Source organism: Carlito syrichta, unplaced genomic scaffold (genome assembly GCF_000164805.1).
Source record: "Carlito syrichta isolate Samal-C Ts95f unplaced genomic scaffold, Tarsius_syrichta-2.0.1 Scaffold304630, whole genome shotgun sequence".
NCBI lineage: Eukaryota > Metazoa > Chordata > Mammalia > Primates > Tarsiidae > Carlito > Carlito syrichta.
In genome coordinates this window covers 610,471-631,822 of record NW_007248726.1, presented here as the reverse complement: position 1 = coordinate 631,822, position 21,352 = coordinate 610,471, and the positions used below count along the sequence as shown (strand labels likewise).

The 21,352-nt window shown below is 36.7% G+C and overlaps 1 protein-coding gene across 1 annotated transcript in view; it reads right to left on the bottom strand.

Moving 5' to 3' along the window:
* Positions 1–21,352, bottom strand: part of FBXL17 (F-box and leucine rich repeat protein 17) — a 522,435-nt gene that overhangs the window by 16,597 nt on the left and 484,486 nt on the right. Inside the window, exon 9 of the mRNA XM_021713613.1 lies at positions 4,930–5,072. Coding sequence (XP_021569288.1) covers positions 4,930–5,072 — 143 coding nt within the window. The remainder of the gene's footprint in view (positions 1–4,929; positions 5,073–21,352) is intronic.

Here is a 21,352-nt window from a genome sequence, read left to right as displayed (position 1 = left end):
ACCTCTCAACTAAGAACTTCAGGAATTGGGACAGGTGGAGAGAGGTCTTAGCAATGGCAGTTTGATGAGAAATGAATTAATTCGATTATTTTCATGGTGTGGATCAATAGTAGTTGGCCTCCACAGCGGCCCCTGGCCTGAAGGCAGCTGGATAATCAATAGGCTCACACAGAGGCAGCTCTCCTCCCCAGCAGCCTCTCTGATCTTTTCTGGGTGGACTCTTCACGCCTGTGTAATTCTAATTTATGTCAACCAGAAATCAAAGAAATTCCAAGAGGCTTTGGTCATAGGACATTGGGGTGGAACTTTCACAATCTATTTGTGTCTATTCCTTAAGTAATGTCGTCCACAAGGCCCTCTAGGCGCCTCTACTGGCCAAGGGGAAGAAACCTCCCAGCAGAAGGGCAGCTACCTGCTCAGGGCCTAGGTGGAGGAGTTGCACTGGGTGAATCAAAGAACACTTTCTCCTTCCTGTCTATAACTCTGCAGGGACATAAGAACTAAGCATTTTAAGCAAAATGCTTTGCCAAGAGTGGCTCCCTCAATAACGCTCTTTAATGATACCCCAGACGTTGGCATTTTCAAATCAAATGAACAGTGTATAAAATTAGTTCTGCATGAAGTTAAAAAAAAAAAAAAGAAAGTGAAAGGGAGCTTTTAAAAGCTCCAGCATTTCTCCATCCAACTGCTTTTCACAAGGGTTTGGCATTTGAGAATTGCTACGTTTATGATGTTATTCACTGCTCATAATTCAGGCCTGTGTCTCCAAACTTCTGTATTAACACACACTGCAGAGGTTTCCACCACAACATTTTATCACCAAGGTCTCCCAAACCAGCCAGGCTGCCTCTGGCGAGGTCTGGTTTCTCAGCCAATGCCAGGCCACTGTGCTCCCTCCCTTCTCATCAACTTTGTTACCCCAAACATTTTTCATTAACCTTGAACACTGCATTTCCATTTGCCCTACAGCTTTCCCATGAAATTTTTTTTGTCCTTTTCAGTTTTGTTCTTCATCCAAACTGCCTTGTAAGAAATGAGAAAATATCATATTATTAGAAGAAACAGATCTATAGAGAATCTAGAATTCACTGAAGTCATGAAAACAATTTTTATGACCAAAGCCACTGACTGTCCATATTTGTGGAAACCAGAGTAAACATATTGCTCTTATTAGAGAGTCCCGTTGATTATACAAGTATTTTAAACTAAATCACCAAATAAATGTGAGTTAAGTTGATAGGAGATTTGGGGTCAACTCTAATTCCCAAGGTCAAGTAAGCCTTTGAACCATCTTTAAGAATATAAGTTCACCCCAATTCATCAAAGCCGTCTCACACAGTGTTTTCTTCTTTTGGTTCTTACAATGCACTAAAGTTTAGGAGATTAAGTGGCGTCAGCTTTAAAACCCTCTAACATGCTTATCCATCCAGCAATCGGAAAAGCTACTCAAACAGAGGCTTCTTAATGCACTTCCTGACTTTACAACTGCATGGGGAATGCCGAATTTGTTGAATGACTGGAGGACTCCTCTCTAGGAATCAACAGTGTTGCAGCCAAATAAGTTTACTGCAGCTTCACTTAGCCATTGTTTGACAATCCAAGTACTGTTGCTTTCATCTGTAAAGAATATGTTTAATGTTTCTCATTTGTTCTCTGCTTACCTAACAAGAGAGACAGAGAGAAGAAAAATACTTTTTTTCCTACAATAATATAATGCATTTGTCATTCTTGCAATTCCTCCAAAGTTGAAGTGAGGAAAAAAGCATCAGTTTGGTAAACTATAGCCTATGAGTTGAGTATAATTGTCCCCAAATGAAACTGACTGAATGGGAAAGAAAATGTAACTAACTTCAATATTTCTCAGAACCACAGGATCATAGAACATTGGCAAAAGAACACACAGACCTCACAAACCCCATCTCTCTCTCCACAGTGCAGCAATTCCACTGACAACATTTCTGATCAGGGGAGTTAATTGTGTAGATGCTGAGGTCTCTTGCCACCCCTGCTTTGTCTCCAGTTGGTATGCAGAAACAGGGAGGAGAACGCTAATGAGTTTTACAGTGGTTAGCAAATGTTGTAAGGTACAGAGGAATGATGGGTCCAAATTAATTTTGCTCTTGAATGCTTTGTTGGCATAGATGATTACAGACTGAGATAAGCAGTGGAAACAGAGAAAAACTATGATTAGAGTTTGGAGAGAGTCTAATCATAGTTTTTCTCGGTTTCCTGCTTCCATTCTTATTTTTCACCTTCATTTTTCTTATTATTTTCTGTTTTCCTACCTTATCTTTTCTTGTCTTATCTTCAACTCACCCTTTTCTCCCACTGCAAATCTTTCCTTAGCCCCATGCGTGAGTAGATGGTTAGTAAGTAGATTACAGTGTCCCATTAGTTTCCCATTATAAAGTGTGTAGAAAATGCAATTACTGACATCTTTGTATGAAAAAAAAATCTTAATTTTGAATTTAGGTGGAAAAAAGTACAAAAGCAACATCTTCTCTAATCTTAGTTTATTTTGTCCCCTTTCTTTTAAATTTCCTTTCAAAATGGGATCACAAGTGATATAATCTTTTCTCATCTGGAAATTCAAATATCATAGCACAGGTTAACATAATGACATTGATAACAAGAATAATCAGCACACAGAAAATTTTATATATAACAGACATTATTCTAAGTGCTTTGTATATGTTAACTCATTTACATGCTCACAATTCTGTAAGATAGGTACTAGTATCAACCTTATTTTACAAATGAGGAGACAGGCACTGAGAGGTTAGCTTACTGCCCAAGATGACACAACTAGTAAGTACAGGGCCCAGAATCAAACCTGAACTCTGGCTCCAAAGACCATGCCCTCACTATTAACTTCTTTCTTTGGAAATCATTTTTTGAATCTTAATGATAACTTAAAATCTGGAGATGGATGGTATAATACAAAATCTGAAAACTGAATAGCTATTTTAGTCCAGTTTTTCATCCAACTAAACCAACCAGTAGGTTTTTCTGTGCAAGGCTTTACTTGTGCTTTGTATGTGGTTTGGAAACGTCTTCCATTCTCACAGAGCCTCTTGTGTTTGGCTCCTAGCTGCCTTAAGTCTGAGGAAGCCAGATAGCAAAGCTGGGTCCAGCATCTCCCTGGGCTGCGCTGCAGCAGGCTCTGACCAGACAGCATCGTGCTAGAGCCAATGGGCTCTCAGAGCAGCTCTCTGGTTGGAGGAAAGGACCCTGAAGCCACTGGAGGAAAGGCCTAAAACCCTCAGGGATGCCACTAATCAGAACAGTGTCTCCATTTAATTGAGGGCCAATTTGCATTTGGGTAGAAAATAACCCATTTCTTAGCTTAAAATCAGCAAAATGTTGGTCAGCAAATATGTCTGGAATATTCTTCTCATGTACTAACTAGAACATAAAACTTCTACAATTTACCTCTGAAAGTGGAACTGATCTTAACAAATCTAAAGAGTACAAACTAGAAATATGGCAATTTCTGACATTAGTTGCAGACACATAACATATTTGAGTACATACATTTTGGTGTTTTTGGTTAGATAACATTCATGTAGAATCCCTTCTGGTGGAAGCCGAGGAGCTCTGATGTCATTGCTTCTCGTTTCTAGAGCACTCTGCCTACCGTGGACCCTTCAACTTGTTTTTAAAAAAGTCATTTTAAAGTGGCAGGGTTAGTGGCAGCATTAGGTTAGTTAGCAGTAAGATTTGAGGGAGATTTGCAGCCCCTGGGTCTCAGTGCTGTTGCTTACTTACAAAGTAAGTCAGCTTTCTAGGCTGTGCTGAGAATATACAACAAAATCTCTCTAAACACAACTAACTGGCAAAGGTCGAGTATAAGTTGGGATTTTAAAGAGTTTTGAGAAAATAGTCAATTAACAAAATGACGAAGCACATGAGGGATTTGGGCCATTTTTCTGTTTGTCCCCACATTTGATACATTTAGAAAATGTATGCCCTTTGAGAGCCACGTAAATTTAGTTTCACATTCTTTTGCTAGATTTGTCCCTAAGCATCATTTGCAAAAGTGGCAAACAAGTGTATATTAGTATAAGATGACAGCACTGTCTGAACAAGTATTGGAGTCTCCCCATGGCTAGAGACTGTCCTCAAGAGCACTGGACACAGATTCCAAAGACCTGGAGTGAAGTCCTGGCTGAGTGTCCTTAGGCCAGTGACTTGTCATTCTGGGCTACCATTTTTTCCCTTTCACAATGCAAATAACTATTTCTTAGACTTGTTGGGAAAACATGGAAATAACAAAAGGGGAGAACACCTGTCTAGTGCTTGGTGTTCAATATGGACCATTAGTACATTTCTTCTCAATCTTCTAAGGGCCCCATGTTAAATGTGGTACTGTTTTCAAACTCATACATCCCTGGGCCAGCTAGATATACCCCCTCACTGGCCCTTTCTTACCACCAAATGGCCAGAAAACATAGATGTTGAACACTAAAATCACATACTTGTGAAAAATCAATTTGGCACTGTTCTTTCTACCTTTACTGTTGCTGGAAACTTGGCACCCAGAATAGAATTTTATGATTAGACCCTTCAAAGTGTAATTTGCCATGCAACCCTTTTAATTTTTGGTCCATGGACTTATAAACAGGATGCCAAAATCTATGTTGACTGTGTATGGAGTTGCTTTTTCTTTCTGTTTGAGCACAAAATTAATTATTAAACAGAAAAATGCAAACAATCTCAGATTGTTTAGAAAATCAGGTAAACAATGCATAGCTACAATAGCATGTATATAGCATATATATAGTCACACATATACTATGTATCTATATGTAGGATATATATGGGGAGAGAGAGAGAGAAGAGAAGAGAGGGAGAGAGAGGGAGAATGTGACATCAAGTTATAAACTATACCCACATGCAGGAATAAAAAATGTGACAGACAGCTCTTACTTTATCACATCTCATCAGTCCCAAATATCTCAGAGATTTGCTGCTCTGTGCAATCAGGGTGGCTCCTTGATCTGTAATTTCTTTACACCATCCAACATCCACAGTCTCTATTGTCATGCTGTATCGTCCAATGGCTATCAGTGCTACAAGGAGGGACAGAGAGAAAGCAAGCATTAATATTAGCAGTGTAAGGGAATGCTATCTTATTATGACTACTTCTCTCATTTCCTCATTAAATTTGTTTTTGAAATGTTGTGTGTAAATGAATGTTTTATAAACTAAATTAAATTTGAAATGCTTTAGGAAAGTCTCCCTATGACAAAGCCTCTTGCAAAGTGAATAATTGTTCCATAATTTCCCTTTCACTGGATGCAACATTTTATCAGTTTTATTCATTGCAAGGTTACCTGTACATATCTTCAAACATTCATATTTGCAGAAGGAATACATTAAAATGAATTACAGACATAATATTACAAGAAACTCCAAGTACTAACTAAATTTTACCCAAGATAACATTAATAATTTTTAAAAAAGAAAAACCCATGTAAACACCATTTTGAGGTGTGTTTTACTGCATGTGAATTTCTTTACCAATTGGCATAATTTTTTCCATCTGTTCATGACCTGTAAAATGTAAGAGTATATAATATTTTTCACATTAGTCTTCTTAGGACTATTAGGAATTAACAGTACATTATACATACAGCCATGCTAGAGTGCAGTAAAGGGAATGCATTTGTTATGGTGAATTTCCTCATCATATCAGAAGTCTTCCTTCTGCTAATATATAAAATGAAGCCTGTTGTCTGAAAACTATGACAGTATCTCTAGTCTTCTTGACTGTTTACCACTGTACCACTACTAAAGTGTAGACACTTATGCTGTGATCTACAATGTGCACTTAATACTGCAAAGGTCCATAACCCACATCCCATCAGAGCCACCATAGGTGAATGTGGCTATTTCCTATGAACTTCTGACTTGATAAACATGTACACCTCTAAATTTATGGAGCAGAAACACAGATTTCCATACGTCCATGACCAGTTTCTGGTGCACTGGTTTGTGAATTAAAACTCCCCAAATAATGCCACATATATTAAAAAGGAAGATAAATGGTTAGTTAATTATTTCCTTATTCTAAGATAGCATAAGTTGATTTTTGTGACATTAAAGGCAGATGATATTTCCCCGAATGTGTTGACTAGATTGATAAGAGCAGAGCAAATTACTCATGTAAATAAATGTTAACTTTTACAGCTCACAGAAAAGAATAATTGGCAAAGTGTCACTGCGAATTACCTCAGTAATTTTGATTTTTTACCAGAAAACCCATGACCATAACTTCCAGCATCACAGCACTCCCAAGTAGCCAGATATTTAATGTTTACGAAAACAACAATTATGATCCCAGTGTTTTCTGGTAAAAAAAACAAAACAAAACAAACTACAGAGGAAGAATTTTTTTTTTCTAACTTCCTCACGAACCAGCAGTTTGTTGATGCTCTCATCTTTGTACGTTTTCCAAGGGGTAGGTAGGGGATTTGCCAATTATTAAAGGTTTGCTGAAATGGTCTGGATAACATTTCTTTTTTTTTTGAGTTGGAGTCTCACTCTGTCACCCAGACTGGAGTGCAGTGGCCGCTCCCGGCCACTGCAGCCTCAACCTGCTGGGCTCCAGCAATCCTTCCGCCTCAGCCTCCCGAGTAGCCGGAATTACAGGCGTGCGCTGCCATGCCCGGCTGATTTTTTGATTTATTGTAGAGATGAGGTCTCGCCAAGTTGCCCAGGCAGGTCTCGAACCCACGGGCTCAGGCAATCCACTCACCTCAGCCTCCCAAAGTGCGGGATTACAGGTTGAGCCCGGCTTGGATAACATTTCATGTAGTAGGAACAACATTCCAGGTTAATCTCATTGGTGTCTCTGACCTAAGAAAATTGTTCTCTCTGGTATTGTCATAACTTTCATTGCTTATGATATCCTGAAGATCTCCCATGATAAAAAACAGTAGGGAGATACATAAAATAAATCCCTTTCAATACAAAGTGCTCAAACTGTGATTTCCAAAGATGACAGAGCACAAGTTGCAAAATGGCCCAAGGTTGGTAGATTGTGTATAGTTGTTTTATTGAGGTCTGAGGCTAGAATATGAAAGCCCTAGACTATCTAGAAATCAAATGATATGAGAAGCTTCCAGGGCCTGGTTTATAAGCAGATAAAGAGTCAATAGCTATCTACTCTGGGTAGTGAAATCACTGATGTTTTGTATTTTTCTTTTATTTCTTGTACAAATTATAATGCACAATAAATAGGACAACTGAAGATAAATTAGGGTACTCAGTTTTTGTTTTGACCAGTTCTATGAACTGAAGTTAGAATTAAACTTTATTATTTCTTAAGTCCTTCATTTATTCAACAAATACCTCATAAGCTCTAGAGTATTTCTGCCAATATTTATTGACTACTTTCCATGTGCCAGGCTCTGAGAGAAGAATTTAGCTACATTATCTGATTTACTCCTCGCTGTGACCCTATGAAGTCTTATTGTTATTTCCACCATAATGGTCAGGAAACCGAGGCATAGAGAGATTGAATAACTTTCCTAGTATCATAGGACAGTAAGAGGTGGAGTAAGGTGGGAACCAGTTGTCAGACCTCGTTGCACATGAGATCTTCTGAATCAGAATCACAGACCCAGGCACCTAGCAATTCTCACAGGCTGCACTACTGGCAGTGGAACTATGGTGTGACATACTGGGCCTCTGCTGGGCACTGGGAATACAAAGATTCGTGGAGCTCAGAGGCCAGCTGAGTGGAGGTGGGGGCTGGAGATGAGTGTGGTGGAAATAAGAAACAGCCAAGTAAATAGTCACAGTGCAATGCTCATCCCTCACCTCTTTCCATTCCTAACTTCTCCTTTCAGATCTCAAGTCAAAGGTCAGTTTGTCAGAATTGATCAACCTCTCATTTACTGCTATTGGGAATGTTATTTGTTTACTTTTAATGGTCCACTTCCCCCTTAGAGTGAGAGTTCCTACGCCGTGTATCTAGTGACTAGCATGTGCCTAGTGCAGAGTAGGTTCTTAACAATATTAGTTGAGTACACCAACTATAAGAGAGGCATACACAGGGGGCATGGGAACCCCTTACTCCTCAGAGGAAGAGGGATACCATGGAAGCCCTCACAGAACAACTTAGCTAGGTTTCGAAGGATGAGCAAGTATTCTCCAGAAAAACAAAGAAGGACAAGTATGTTGCAAAGGAAATGGCATGTGTAAAGGCGGAGAGATGAGAAAGGACAGGGAGGGGAGTTGCAGGTCAGCGTGGCTGAAGTAAAAACAAGTACAAAAACGTGGCAAGATTCATTGCAGACATACTTCTTCAATGACTAATGGTACTAGGGTGGACACATAGGATACAGAAAAGCAAAAACAAGCAGAGTGCTCGATATAATGAAGCTTATGATCTAGTAGAAGAGACAGATGTGAAACAAATATAGAAGTAAATATAACTCTAAATTGTGCAAGTGCACTGAAGGAAATTGACTGACCACTGTAGCAGAGAATAATATTTAAATGAGAGGTATCGGGAGGGTCTCCCTGATGAAATTACTCTTAATCCCTCTAACAGCCCTGAAGAACAATACCCATTTTAGAGATAAGAAAAGTGAGATTAAATAGGTCACCAAGGACCCACCTATAATAAAGGGGCACTAAGATACAAACAGATTGTTTGGCTACAAAGCCAGTGCTTATTCTGTTACAGCAGCAGCACCCAAGGTGGGTGTGACGACTGTACATATTCAGAATGTATTTCTCTTTACCTGGATTCAGGATTTAAACATTACTGCTTATGGGTAGCTGTTTACCGTGTGACCATAACAGAGGCTTGATGGAATCTTCTGATTCCAAAATCTATACCAAGTAATTTATCTCTTTCTGAATATGTTGTGCTCTTGATCACAAGCTAGCTGTGAAACCTGTAGTGTGATATAGTCTCAGGTTCAGTTCTAGCCTTCTACTTAGTATATGTCTGACCTCAGGATGACATTTAACTTTTCTGAGTCTCAGCTTTCTCATCTGGACAATAGGAATGTTGATTATATGTTTTGCCTACTTCACATGGTTAGTCTGAGGTTCAAATGAGATATTAGATGTAAGGGACTTTGCACTTACATAAATGTCATGATTTATTTGATATTTCCCCAAACCATCCTATAGTGGTGCAGTTGATATAAAATGAAAAGACTTGAAGGAATTTTGAAAAATAAGAAGTTCTGGGCAAATGATAGCATTATATAAGTACTTAGTCATTATGTCACTTCTAGAGTTCTTGAACTGCCTACTCGCTATTGATGATCATGAACTTGTAGTCTGCACCTGGGCTGATAGGGCTGCAAATGTAGTGTATGATTACTACCTTCATTAGGGGATGTTGACACATTACAATGGTATTTATTGAACCTTGGAAAGGGATAAATTATGTGAGACTAATTCCTTTTTCCAATTCAATTTTACATACTTTTTTTAGTGTGCTAAGTGCAACTAATGAAGAAAGTTGGATTTTTAAAAAGGTACACAAAAGTTGTAGTTCAGTAACTTGCATCCTGATCAAGGATATCCATTAACCCACTAATAGTCATTTTCACAGGCATACAGGGGACAGAGTGACTGAAGACATAGCATATATGCACTTAATTTTAGCCAAGAAATTACATTTCTAGAAATCTGCTCTGAAAATTTGCCTCTATCAATGCAAAATTATATATATAGGCTTATTTACTGGAGCATTCACTGTAATTGCAAAATAAGAGAAACAGCCTCAATGTCCATACATAGTAGAGTGGTTGAATGAACATGCCATACCCACAGTACTATACAGCTGTAAAAAACGAGTAAGGAAGATCACGAGGAATTAATTTGGAGTGATTTCCAAATCATTAAGTGAAAAAAGCATAGCAAAGTGAAAAAGCAAAAGAGTTTATATGGTGTGCTACCACTCTTTATTCACAAAAGGGAATACAATGAAATACATACAAATTGGCTCATTTGTGCAAGAGAAGTATGGGTGAGATACACCAGAAAACACGAAAGACTGTTTAACTCTAAGGGCTGGTAAAAAAGGAGGGGAAGGAAGCAAGCATGAAATGTGAGGGTGGGGTTGTGAGGAAAGACAGTTCTTGGAATAACTCTTTTAACATAATGGTAACTCTTTGAACCATGGTAATGCTTTACATACTTTCCAAAATTAAAAAAAAAATGGGTAAGAACCCCAAAAGGAATACAGCAACAAATGAACTTGAATGAACAGCATAACCCAGATTAATGATACAACAAAACCAAAGGGAATGGGAATTAATAGTTAATTTAAGTTGCTTTGGAAAACATTTTGACCGTATTCTCGTAAGATAAAAACTAAAAAGAATTGTAAGCAAATATACTCTAATTAGTAAATCTATTTCTCACAGGGGTATGAGTTAGCATCTCAGTAACTATGTATAACCTAGCATTGTAAATAATGACAGCCAGTCTTTTCATTGTTGGAGAAAGAAGCTAAAAATTAGAAAATGAGAGAGACTTGTAACAAACCTTGTGGTACTGAACTGGAATCAGAGGTATTAGAATGAACTCCTGGTTTTCAGTAGCTATATATATATATACATATACACACATACAGATAGATACAGAAATAAATAATACATATGGTGCATGTGTATGCCTGGTTTAGTATACATACATATATTCCTTAGCTCCTTCTGCTGAGAAGGACTAAGTACAATGCCATCCTAGTAACACTCAGATGTTGGTTTCTAGATACCATTCTCCAATTCAAGAAATCAGGGCTTCTTAAAGAAATGGCTGATTCTGGGGCTGGGACAGGGAAAATACAAGATGAATCTGGAATATCTTATGACATTAGAAAAAGAAGTGCTTTGAAGAGAATGGAGGCACGTCTAAAGAACACAGGATTCAATTAGAACTGTCAATGACCAAGGCCAGAACTTGATCATCAAAATAAATAATAGTATCGGGTTATAGTTCACAAAAAAATAAATATCTACAGGTCTACACTGGTATAAATAATCAAACAAATATTAACATATAAACACTATGCACTCCCTGATCACTTCTGCAATATCTTGCCAAAATAAATAACCTCAGTCTACTCATAAGAAAACATCACACAAAAATCCAAAACGAGAAATACTTTACAAATTAATCTACCAGTACTCATCAAAAGGGTCAAGGTAATGGAACATACAAAAAGACTGAGGAAATGCCACAAATGGAGGAGACTAAGGCAGTATGATAGCCAAACACAATGTGGAATCCTGGAACAAAGAAATTAGGGGAAAACTGGTTAAATTTAAAACAGACTTATAATTTAGCTAATCTGATTTTGTTTCGATGTTATTTCCTAGTTTTGATCATTGTATTATGGCTATATATGTTGGGGGTAGCTAGTTGAAGAGTATATTTGAATTCTACTGTTTTTACAACTTTTCTGTAATTCTAAAATTATTTCAAAACAAAACATGGATAAGCAAACAATAGATAACAAGTGAATGAACTAAGTAGAGGACTAACATTTTTAAGGTAAAAACAGGTGTTATTTTTTATAATGAAACATTTGATACATAGATGTTAGGAGAAAAAATACATTTTTTTCCTCACAGAAGGAAGATTAGTCATACAAGTGCATTAACAAGTGACCTGCATGTGCCATTCTGTCCTTCCCAGTTCTATCTTCTGCTGTGGATCTATGTACCTGTAATAAAATCAGAAGAAAAGCCCTAGTGCTTGAAAGAATTAGGGTTAAAATTTAGCGGTAGGATTAACATCTTTCATGTAATACTTTGCTAAAAGCCATTTGCAAAGAAATTTCTTGGCATGGTTACAAAGAGATAAATATAAAACGTGCTCTTCTTTGTAGAAGTCACAGAATCTACAAAAACAAATGCCACTTTCAGAGACATGTGTTGATGGTCCCTGTGAAGGCTCCCCATACCCTGCAGGGACTACAGTGATGGTTCCTAACCCAGGCTGCTAAGGAAAATAACAGGTGTCTGGTCAAAGTACAGATACTCAAGTTTCACCCCTGGAGATTCCGATTCAGGAGAAACTATAAAAGCTTCTGTGATCCTTATACGTAGCCAGGTCTGAGAATTGCTGGAACAGAGTAACCTACAACTCGGGCAAAGTCAGTAAACTTAAAACAAAAGAACTTATGTTTAAAGCTGTAAATAGTTTATGTGTTCTAGAACTTTAAAACAATTTGGCCTCTTAGCAGTTACTTTTGTATAAAAACCAATACTTTTGAATCTCTTTATTTCTTCTAATTTATGTCGTTTCCTTCCATTTTTATACATTATTCTTCCTATCATGCTTAGTAAACCTGACACCGACCATACCCTAAAACATTTTTCCAGATTGCTTTTGGTAATATTTTGTAAATATTTTCCTTTTTTATTGTACTTATTTTATATTTCTAATGTACCACTTCGAGTGTGTTTCATGTTAAAACTATTTACCACAGGTTTGTCTTCCTCACTAGATTATAAAGTCCTTGAAGCAGTGAATGTCAAGTGCACTTTATCTAGGCCCTCTGAAAATCAAGAGTCATTCATTTTCCATAGTCTTAATGAACTTTTTGGAGGCATCGCTACCTGCAGAAAGTTGCACATGTCCGAAGGGTGGTCCTTGATAAAGTTCTAGTTTCCCCACATCCTTGCCAATACTTGGTAATGTGAGTCTCTTTGTTCACAGCCATTTCAAGTATGTAGTGGTACCTCATTGTGGGTTTTAATTTTCATTTCCCTAAGGATTAATGATATTGGGTATCTTGTTTATGGTGTCATACTTTTAAAAAAGTTGTAGCATAATGCCTCTATACTTGCAAGTACTCACTCGGTACTTTTAAATTAAATTAATTGCATTTCCTTTTCAGAAGTTACATAAGTAATTTTTCTATTATTAGACTACAGCAAATAATACCTTCCTACACAGTAGATAATTTTCCATGTTATTTAAAGGAAAGTACTAGTAAAATAAATTTAGTCTATCCTTGGAGTACAGACAGTTCAAATTCAGGAAAAAATAAAGTTATAGAAAAATTTTCAAGTGTGTGGTTACTTGTGAAAATTTTAAAGACTGGAACAACTTTATTTAGGAACTCTGAAAATAAAGTGGGGAAAATGTAAATAAAAATGATTGCCCATCAATGATAGATAGCATTAGAGAATGAAAACTTTGAATTGTGCTAGCATTTTCAAGCTGCTGCACACAGGCATTCGTTTTACATAACTTTGCTTATTGAGTTCAGAATAGCAACACACAAGCATTGTCTGACTCACAAAGGGAGCAAACTGGCTGTGGCCCTTGACCTTTCTGGGAAGAGCTTCTTCTGTCCTATACATTCTGAAAAGGAAATGCAAATCTTATTTATAGATCACATCTGCTTTCCTTCCTAAGAGATAAACAAGTTGGTAAAGAAGTAGTTCAAGTGAATAATTTTTAAAAAATGTGTTTTAATATATCAGGAGCAAGGATAAGTATTTTTACCCCTTTATCTCTTTATTTTTATTTTACAAAAAGAAAGATACCAATCTGATTGGGTATGCAGAAACTATTTTCTATTATGTGACTTCCAAAAAATGTAATGAACAAGGGGCATATTTAGAATGAGCTTACATTTAGCAGGAATCTGATCTACTGCTCTGGTTTTCAGGGTTGCTGTGTTTAGTGGTAACCAACCATTTGAGTGGAATGGTAGGTTCCTCTGACAATCCCCTTATTAAATTTTAAAATTCAAGGAAGAAAAAAAGCCTTACCACTCTAACATTAGCTGAGAACCTGAAGTTCCTGGTTCAATTATTCTTTTTTATTTTAGCCTGCATAAATACATATATCAAAGAATTATGCATCCTTTTCAAAATCCTAACATTATATTAGATTTCCTCACTTTATTATAATAAATGAATTCTGGGTTTAAATATGCTAGTTTATAGAGAGGGAAACGTACGTTAATGTCTTTGTCATATATCTGCCTTGTTCACCTTTCTGAACTGAGTTTCCTAGACTACTGTAAAGACAGAGCATCAATTTCAAGAAGGTCTCAGATGCAAACATGTGTCTGATGCAGTGTACAACAGAGTAGGATGGAATTTCGGTGATTACCACTTAAGAGACACCAATGTTGGTGAAAACATACCAATGTTGTCAGGATAACCAACAAATATTGCAAATGTATCTTGATATCGAAGCAAAGAAAACCAGAGGAAGAGGAAAGAACATGTGGGGATAATAGCAAAGTGAATAGATTATCTCTTCTTTTATTTAACAGATACTAATTGAGTACCTATTATGTGCCAGGTAATGGTTTTGGAGCTGGGGATAAAGATATCAAATCCTTGCTCTTGTGGAACTTATATTCTAGATACAAACAAATAAGTAGATTATATAACTTGTCAGATGCTGATAATTCCTTGGAGAAAAATAAAGCAGGGGTTGGGATGGGAGCGTTGTAATTTAATTAGGGTCGCCAGGGAAAGTCTCACAAAGAAAGTAAATTTGACCAAAAACCTAAAGAGGGAGGTGAGCAAGACATAAGGAAAGGTGTTCCACACAGAAAAAGCCGAGTATCAAGGTCATAAGGTGGGAAGACTGAAGGTTTGTTCTAAAATGATGGGGAGTAGTTGAAATGAGATCAGGGAATTAATGGAAGAAGGGATTGGAAAACTCATCTTGTAGGACATTTTAACAATATTGGCTTTCTAAATAAAATGGGAATCCACTAAAAGATTTGGGGCACAGAAGAGATATGATTTAACTTAAGTTTTCAAAGAACTGCTCTGGCTTCTGGGTTGAGAACAGACTGTAAGGAGGTAAGAACAGAAGCAGAGAGACCAATAAAGAGGCCATTGCAATTATCCAAGCAAGAAGTGATAATGGATTGGCCCAGGGCTGCATGGTAGAGATGGAAAGAAGGGGTTGAATTTTGAATAGATTTTAAAGATAGGACCAACAGCATATGCTCATGGATTGAATGTGGAGTGAGAAAAAGAGGAGTCAAGGATGTAAAAAGAAAAACATTTTTTCTTGGCACTTAGATTTGAAAGAACTTTCTTACATGAGATTTTACATATTTGCTCTTTGTGTCCTTGTGTGGCTAAGCGTCCCTGCATTGGTGGAATATATTGGTTTCTTCGACTGGATATAAACTCTACTGAAAGGGGCAAAAGTCTACCCTTATTCACCTTTGTATCATCATTGTCTAGCAGAGTCCTTATTTGTTAGTATTAAATATATGTTCATTTAAATACAGATGCTCTTCAACTTCCAACGGGGTTATGTCCAAATAAACCCATTGTAAGTTGAAAATATCATTAAGTTAAAAAATGCACTTAATATACCTAACCTACCAAATACCATAGCTTAGCATAGCCTGCCTTAAATGTGCTCAGAACACTTACGTTAGTTTACAGCTTGGCAAAATCATCTAACACAAAGCTTATTTTATAATACAGTTAATTAATATCTCACAACTTATTGAATATTGTAATGAAAATGAAAAACAGAATGATTGTATGCATACTCAAAAGTATAGTTTCCGTTGAATGCATATCGCTTTTAGACCATCACAAAATTAAAAAACTGAAAATCAAACCAATGTAAGTCAGGAGCTATCTGTATATACACCCTGGATATCACAATTATAAGCATTTAGGAAAAAATTCAGAAAGGGGTCTTATTTATTTTCTGGAGTTCACACTCATTCTTTTATTCTAAAAATACTTATTGAGTTAGCTACAAGTATGTCAATCACTGTGATGACTATAGGTATCTTTGCTTGGGAAGATCATAGATAACATATTTTTCCTCTTATGTTTTTGTATTTAAAAAATTTCAACACTAGGCATATTTTATTTTCACAAAGTAAAAAACACATTTTAAAAGGCTTCTACTGGATAGACCACTTAATTTTACCAGAGTAAAACCAAGAACTAGGCATTTCCTGCAGTGGGTTTCCTCTCTAATCTGGGGCTCCTAAAGGCAAACAAACACATTTACTGGTCCCAAAATCTAATACCCAAAATCATGTAGAGTCACACAAAAAATAGTACAAAGCTATTTACAAACTTATCCTAAGTATAAAAAGTGTAGCTCAATTGTTTTTGCCTAACTATAATCAGAGCAGATGTCACTCAGAGGCTGATGTCTGGAGTGTGGATTAACTTAGAGACTGGCAATGATTTTTGCTTATGAGTATTTCTACCATAAGAAAGGCAAAGGAAATAAAAGCATGAAACTGAAAGCATTTCAGTTTGAGTTTTGATAGTTTAGTGGAGAAATAGATTAAAATACAGAGAGCTGTAAGCTTTCTATACTCTCTTTGCTTTTTATTTCCTCGATTTTCTTACTATCACTGGTCCTCTCCACTGCCAGTTTACTTCCTAATATACTCGTCTCTTTTTTCAGAAAGTCCAACAATTATTTCAACTCCTAAATCCAGTAGTGGGACTTGTGGATATCATTGTCAGGGCTAGGGAATTAAAAAAAAAAAAAAATAGGGGAAAGAAATCAAAGGATGGGGCGGTAAAAAAAGAAAACAAGAGGAAGTAACAAAAAAGAGAGGGAAAGAAAAGACATTGAGAGAAAAAAAAATTGAGGTGAGTAGAACAAGCAATACAGATGCTATAGAAGGGAAAGGCTCAGTTTTAGATCTGCTTTCTTGGGAGCTGAAACCATGCACACAAGTACATTGCTCACATGTACGTACACACACACACACACACACACACACACACACACACAGCCAGATACACAAAAACACTGCTATCTCCAGGCCCTGACCCACAGGTAGACTTACTGCTAATGAAGGTTGAGCTTCTGGGTTTTTCACTTACATATTACAAGGGCCTGGGTCCTAGAAATGTGATCATGTGGTCATATATTTTTGTAAAATATGTAACAAGACACTTTTGTATTATTTTTTCTTAAAGAGAGACCCCAAATTGTATAAGTCTCAGACCCTGCAAAATCCTGAATCTATCCCTGACCCAACCAAGAATATTCTCATTCAGTGGGTTTGGGAATAAACACTATATATATTTTTTAATTCCTTTTTTCTTAAATGTCACCAAGTGATTGTGATACACAGCCAGGTTTGGAGATTACTGATGAAGGACTACAGACGGATCAGTTTAATGAGTCCCTGATATCTAGGTAATATTTCTTTCTGGAGCTTTGCCACCATTGATCGGGACATAAACCATATAACACTATGTAGTTTGGGAAAAGCTGACGATTGGCAACATTCACTTCCACACTGCAGTGATGAATCATATAACCCTCTGTGCCGAGTAATTAACTCTCCATTTGTATGTACTGGCTGTAGCGATACAGTTCTTTCCAACCAGGAAGGAAGGAAATTTGGACATAGCATTAACAGTTGTTAATACCAAGCAAATAGAGTAAATTGGATTTATTAAAAAGAGTATGTGTGTGGATTTTTCCCTAGGAGTTGTTATAATTTGTCTAGCTTTCTAATTATAGCTGCGACAGAAAATGGCTGAACCCAATGACCTCTCACGGTATCTAATAAACTTTTACTTACAGGGAGAACATTTCTTGGGTTGGAGAGTGACAAATAATTTACTAAGCTTTTCCTGAAAGATAGCTAAAGGTGTTTCACCTATATCCAGCTGATGAATTAGCTTTAGCTAATAATCAGTGTCATGAGACAAGCAAGAAGCAGCCTATAATTACTTTGAAAGGAATGAAGGAACAGATCTGATAAAGAAACTAAATCAGCTAATTCCTCTAGTGGCATACTGAGTGGGAGAGAAGCTTACTTTACTGCAACTTGAAAGTGAGGCACAGATGAGGGATATTGGTAGTTTTTACCTGTCTGGCATCAACTCTCACTTTCCTGTAATAAACCCTCAATTTTCCTTTCCATAGGATGCAATTTGGGGAGTGTAATCAAAGGTTCCCTGCCTTCTTCAGACTGGGGATGGGTTTGTGTCCCAAACCCGACTAACCATTCTTCACTGCAAATATCTGAATCCTGCCTAGAATGACTTAAGAAAACAAACAGCTGGAGCCAATCCATCTTGAGTGAAGATATCTAGAGATAGTGTCATTAGTTCCAGCTACCACGAAATCCCATGTTTTTGTCCTTTTCAATGCCTACTTTTTAAAAAAAAATTATTTTGATCCTGGGAGTTACTCCATTTTCTTCCAATATATTTTTTTGCATTTGTTCTTTTTTTGTTTTTACTTAAGGTAGCCTCTGTCAGTTTCTGCTTCTTATAACCAAAGAATTTAGCTGACGCAGAAACCTATGTACATGACAATTTAGTTATTCCCTGCAATAACATAAAAACTTCAAAAGGATTCTCCACAGTGACCAGCTGAAAGAATCATGGTAGCAGAAAATATAAACATGGCTCAGTTAATAAATACTTGTATTGTTGGTATATATTACTGAAATATCTGTATTCACTTTTTTAGCAAACTAAAATAACTTTACTCAGTTCCTCATGACGTCTTAAAAAAATTTTTCAAACAATGACTTTATTGATTTTATAAAAGTGGTACCTTATTATAAAAATTAAATCAATGAAGAAAAGTCTGAAAAATTTAAAAATTATCCCCAAATCCCACTGCCTAGAAATACCATCACTAACATTATAATAAGCATTCTTCTAGCACCTTCTACATAGAGACAGATTTAAAAAAATTAAAATAATTTCAAGAATTCTTAGATGTAACTATACATGATTTTTAAAAGGTATGTAGTTGATTTTTACTTAAATTTACCCAAACTAAATCAAATTGCAACCAAAGGAACCACAGAATTTCAGTTGTTTCTTTACCATAAAGGATAATAATTCTTAAGACTCTACATAAATTAAGAAAAAATTGATAAAACCTTTAATAATCTGGAGTCATTAAAAACCCTCAGACAGAATCTACTGACTCCCTTCTAGAAAAGATGAGAAAACTGCAGGCATTTCTTCCTCATTCCTCTGTCTCTCATGTTTGGTAGGTATATTAACATTTTTGCAGTGTCAGGTTTCAATGTCTCTACCATTTTTTGTAACCACAACTCTCATGGTTATTTTGCCCTGCTTCTATACTTACTGTAAGTTTCTCCATGATTTTGTTTTAATTCCTGAGATCTTTATTTTTATTAATCTCTTGAGTGGCTAGACACCATCTTTAAATGTATGTAATTTTTAAAAAGGATGATTGATCATATATTCCCTAAGTTCTTGTATGCTCGTGAAAGACTGGTACCCTTACGCTTAAGGAACAACACGGTTAAATAGTAACTTTTAGGGTCACGCTTATTTTTACCTCCGAAAAATTTTTTTTACCTCCACTTATTTTTACTTTATAGACAGGTGCATCAGTTTTGCTGTGGAGAAGCCCACGTATAACTTCTTAGCCTTCATATATGCCTTGCTTTTAATGTCTGAAAGCCCTATGACTCTTTCTTTGTCTCTTAGGATCAATACCTTTACTAGGGTATGCCGTCATTATTCTATAGTGATTTATTGAACTGGAACTTCACAGTCTCTTTTGATTTTTATAGATTCAAAACCCGTTAGACACAAGATCCATGAGTTTCACTTCTGTTCTGCTGGCCTCACTATACTCCCCCATCCCTGCTCCCCTACAAATGATACCCTCAAATAAAATGCTAGGTCATAGGAACTGTAAATTATCCTATGTTTGTTCCTTTCAAGTTTTTTCTTCTCTGACTGACTGGGGTTTGTTATCTAGGGGAATAGGAGAAGGTGATTAATGAGCTAGAGCTGTCTGCAACAACTACTTGGAAATCTGTGTCCAGTATCCTTACCAAAAATCGATCATTTCCTTTATCCAGACATACTTGTCCTCTCAGGTTTCAATGTTCAAGAGGTTGCATATTATAAAAACACAATTATTTGGGTCATTTTTATGTCGGTTTCTGGCATGTTTCCCTTCTCTCCCTCATTTATCCACTTTACTTCTGGCAGTCTCCCCCATCTGGAGGCAAGGTGACAATGTATATGACTCACCAACATGGTTTGTCCTTTAGAGACCTCTTCTTTTTTGGAGATATGAAACTGGGATTTTACAAGGACATTTCCATCTCTTTATGGGCTGCTACACTACAGAAGATTCATGTCTCTCGTCAAAAAATTGCTGGATGTGTCTTTCTGGAGGAGATTACCCGTTTTTATGTTAATCAGAAGTATTGCTCAAGATTTTGTTGAAGAATTATAAAGTTGGCTGGGTGTGGTGGTTCACGCCTATAATCCCAGCACTTTGGGAGGCCGAGGTGAGAGGACTGCCCGAGCCCATGGGTCTGAGACCAGCCTGGGCAACTTGATGAGCCCTCATCTCTACAATAAACCAAAAAGTTAGCTGTGCATGGTAGTGCGCACCTGTGGTTCCAGCTACTTGAAAGGCTGAGGTGGAAGGATTGCCTGAGCCCAGCAGGTCGAGGCTGCGGTGGCCATGAGCATGCCACTGCACTCCAGCCTGGGCAACAGTGTGAGACTCCGACTTAAAAAAAAAAAACAACAACCATGCTGCCCATCAAAAGAGGACTGGATTTAAAAAATGTAGTACATATACACGATGGAATACTACGCAGCCATAAAAAAGAACAAAATCATGAATTTCGTAGCAACCTGGATGGAACTAGAGTCTATAATACTGAGTGATCTCTCACAGAAACAAAGATCCGAGTATCACATGTTCTCACTCATATAATGGACTTTGAACATCCAATGTAATACATAAGAAAATGACTGACGGTACTGGGAAACTATGGGGTGGAGGGGGATGGGATTAGCAGTCACAAATATATGTCTGGGGATGGGGAAACACCTCTTATCAACAGGGTGCCTGAATGAAACGTAATTGTACACCTAACCCTTAACTGTACCCCACAAAATCATAATAAAAAATATTGATTATATAATGAAAAAAGAAAAAAAAGAAAAAAAGAAAAAAAAGAAAAAAAGAAAAGCTAACCACAAGGTACAGAAAACATATGACATTTCCAAATAAAATATCGTTTTTTATTAAAAAAAAGAATTATAATGTTAAAGAGTCAATAATGGAGAAATAATAAACTATGCAAAAAATTCTTGCACTTTAGGCTAATTTGACTGATATTTATTTTATTATTACTGCATGAAAAATAACCAAGGGGATAAAAAGATGAGTAAAATAAAGTCCTTCCCCTTACTTTCAAATGTGGCAGGGAGAATAAATAAAACAGAAGACATTTATGTTATTATGACTGTGCAAATACTGCTTACTGCTGAGTCAAGTAGAAGGTGAGTGTTGTGACTATCCACTTAAAACTCCATGCACTCTAATTATCTCCATGCAAGCAGTTCATGTCTCCAGAAAA